General features: G+C 36.9%; 1 protein-coding gene across 1 annotated transcript in view; it reads right to left on the bottom strand.

The window, feature by feature from the left end:
• Positions 1-1,187: 1,187 nt before the first annotated feature.
• The window catches only part of LOC146380374 (solute carrier family 22 member 13-like), a 12,827-nt gene continuing 10,592 nt past the window's right edge, over positions 1,188-3,422 (bottom strand). Inside the window, exons 10-11 of the mRNA XM_084939382.1 lie at positions 2,022-2,081; positions 1,188-1,277 (exon numbers count right to left, since the gene is read on the bottom strand). Coding sequence (XP_084795508.1) covers positions 1,262-1,277; positions 2,022-2,081 — 76 coding nt within the window. The 3' untranslated portion in view covers positions 1,188-1,261. The remainder of the gene's footprint in view (positions 1,278-2,021; positions 2,082-3,422) is intronic.

Below are 3,422 nucleotides of genomic sequence, written 5' to 3'. Positions count from 1 at the left end.
ATAAACATAAAGCCAGGGCAACAATGGAATGGTTTAAAACAAAACATATCCATGTGTTAGAACGGCCCAGTCAAAGTCCAGATCTAAATCCAATCGAGAATCTGTGGCAAGACCTGAAAACTGCTGTTCACAAACGCTGTCCATCTAATCTGACTGAGCTGGAGCTGTTCTGCAAAGAAGAATGGGCAAGGATTTCAGTCTCTAGATGTGCAAAGCTGGTAGAGACATACCCTAAAAGACTGGCAGCTGTAATTGCAGCAAAAGGTGGTTCTACAAAGTATTGACTCAGGGGGCTGAATAATTACGCACACCCCACTTTTCAGTTATTTATTTGTAAAAAATGTTTGGAATCATGTATGATTTTCATCCCACTTCTCACGTGTACACCACTTTGTGTTGGTCTTTCATGTGGAATTCCAATAAAATTGATTCATGTTTGTGGCTGTAATGTGACAAAATGTGGGAAAGTTCAAGGGAGCCGAATACTTTTGCAAGCCACTGTATGCGTATGTTATGTGACTGTGTTCAGACTGCCTGTAAGGGAGAGCTGCTTGTGTTTTGTGATCCCTTGTTTTCTCCTGTTTATGTGCTGGTTATCATTGTAGGTTGTATACTTTGTTTTCTTTGGAGTTAGGTAAGTTCCTTTTTTTTTTTATTAGGGATGTTTTGTTGTTATGTTGGCTTTAGCTCTCCCTAAAGTTAAATATCAGTCTGAACCAGAGCTTTAAAACTAGCAGGAAATTAATCTTTAAAAACTGCCATCTTAACTCCTCAGTCACTATTTCAACTTAATGTTAGTCCCTCCTATCCCCTCGGCTAGCCAAGGGACGTAACAACTTACTATGAAAATAAACCTAGTGCTACATGGATGTACAGTTAAAATGGTGACTTGCATTTTAAAGTGCTTTGAGTGCTCAGTATGATTAGAAGTACTATATAAATCCAAGTACATTACTAGCTAGATCCTTAACTATTCCAACTCTTATAGGATATGAGTTCAGTTGAAACCACATTGAGTTAACAATTATTTTTTGCTTTTCCAGTGATCATAAATCATGACAATGGTAGACTTACCCAGCACAGATGCGAGCATTGTGAGGACAACACTGGAAACCCCAGAGAAAAATTTGAGAACCATATAAACATAGATTCTCAAATTCGCCATCCTCATTCACTGGAATGGTGAGATTTTTTTGTCTCTCATCCGTCAGGTTGGGTGCACGCTCCAAGATCCAGTCCGTGTTGCAGTGGTGAGAAAAGCTCAAGCCTGTAAACACCTGGCCAATAATATCAAAAGGTATAAACATGGTGCTGATACATAATGAAAAAAGGAGGCATTTTTGAAACAATCCAAACTAGCCGATTTCTGCTTTTGAAATCACTCGTGGTGATAATATTGATGCGTGGCTCGGCATGCCGAGGTTTTTTAAGGCCACACCTTATCTGGCTAATTAATTATTAACCAGAGATGGCAAAAGTACAGACTTCCTTTACTTAAGTTGAAGTACAGATACCTGTGTTTGAAAATACTCCAGTTAAAGTGAAAAAGAAAGACAAGAAAGTAAAAGTAATTTTATTAACCGTTTTTTGTAGCAAAGGTAGCTGAAACTTGTGCAATATTAATCTAATAATAAAATAACATTAGTAAATGAAATTATAAATATTATTCCAATCTAAATTCTAGTTTGAACGTGTTATGTTGGACACCTGCAGTGACAGAATTTAAATAAATAACTATATTCTGTTGCCTACATTGTAGAGTATGAGTGTCTAATGTGAGCTTCAGATGTTTCACAGCTATCATGGCTGATGTCCATCCCCTACACTGATGCTATACTGTTTATGCTGTATATATACTAGACAGTACACAGTTGGTGTACATTTGGACCAGTATTTGGATACTCAACATTTGAATAACACAAAATCAGGAACAAACCTCTAGCAGAATAAGGCTAATTTTTTTTAAACCAGTATGCACAAGAATATTAAACTAAAACCACTGAGAAACAGTAAATACTCACCAGATTGGTGAGGCCTGGTAACCAAATATCAGGAAAGTGCAGCTCCAGAGCCAAAAACATCTAAATACAGAAACAGGGACAGAGAATGAGGACAGAAAGAATATAGCACAAACTATGGGAGAGAAAACAGAGGTACTGAAATGCAATGGAGGTACAGTATAGAAATAATAATAAGGCAGTCATAGAATTAAAGCTGCAGATTTATTAGATTTAATTTGAAAATAAGGGGTAAAATGTAATTAAACAGTTCAATGCTAGTTGGAAAGCAGTTCTGTAAGATTGTTTGCATGAAGTAAAGGTTAAAATTGTCATCGTGAGGCAACATGAGTGAAGTGTCCTGAACATAAACCAGGTCTTATGGATATTTCTAAAGCTGCTATACAGTGACAGAAGATGCCACACATTAACCATTCATCAACCTGACCTTGCTGAATGGAAACCTCCTCTAATCTGTGGTGTACTGTCCTCTGTAATCCTTCATGCCACATGTCCATGTACGAGTTGTCTTTTATTATCATGTCCCAATAACATTGTGTGATTGCAGTTGATAATTGTCTCTATAAATATTCAGTGCTTACAGAGACAACATGGTTGTGTGAACCTTAAATTATTTCAGATTTTCATGACACAAATTTGTTTGTAACAAAGTTCATGGTCTTTAAATGACCTTCTTTTTAAAAGCACTATCAATAAAATAATCACCTTGTGTTGGGGCAAAGTTTAGGGCTGGCAGCCAGTGAACAGTAACTGATCTAAATAATGACTGGTTACTATAGTTGTAGATAGAGATGTGCTGTAATGGGATTTTCCCAAATGCCTTGTAGTCCGTCCTATCCCAGCTGTCATAGAGCGAGAGGCGGGATACCCTCTGAACAGGGAGCCGGTCTATTGTAGGCCTAACACATAGACAGCCAACCATTCATGCTCACATTGACACCTACAGCATGTGTGTTCTTGGCTTGGTTAGTTGTTGCGCAAGGGTTTTTCTTAAATATGAAAATAATTCTGGCATCATGCACTTTAGTGGTCTTCTGTGCATTCAGTGTTTTTAAGAACCAGACTGTTGGTTTTGGGTTTGTTTGTTTTTTTATCTCTTTGATAGGTTTAATGTGGTTTTTCATCCTAATGAATACTAACATGTCTTTAGTTGTCATGTTGAGAGTTGGAGTGAACAGCTATCAGACACAAGCTCAACACTTGAAATCAACTCTGGATGTTTTATGTACTTCATGTGTCTTTGAACATTGACGTCCCACCTGGCGGTTAAACTGATTGTTAGTCAACTGTCAAATGATTATTACCAAGACTGAATAAAAATGGATAGTATTGCTTAACATTTAATGCAAAAAAAAATTAAAAACCTTATGATACACTGCACTTTATTTATATTACTTTTCTGTT

This window comes from Perissodus microlepis, chromosome 9 (genome assembly GCF_051167445.1).
Source record: "Perissodus microlepis isolate ML-2025 ecotype Zambia chromosome 9, ASM5116744v1, whole genome shotgun sequence".
NCBI lineage: Eukaryota > Metazoa > Chordata > Actinopteri > Cichliformes > Cichlidae > Perissodus > Perissodus microlepis.
Note: the sequence above shows the minus strand (reverse complement) of the source record. Positions and strands in the feature narration are given on the sequence as shown.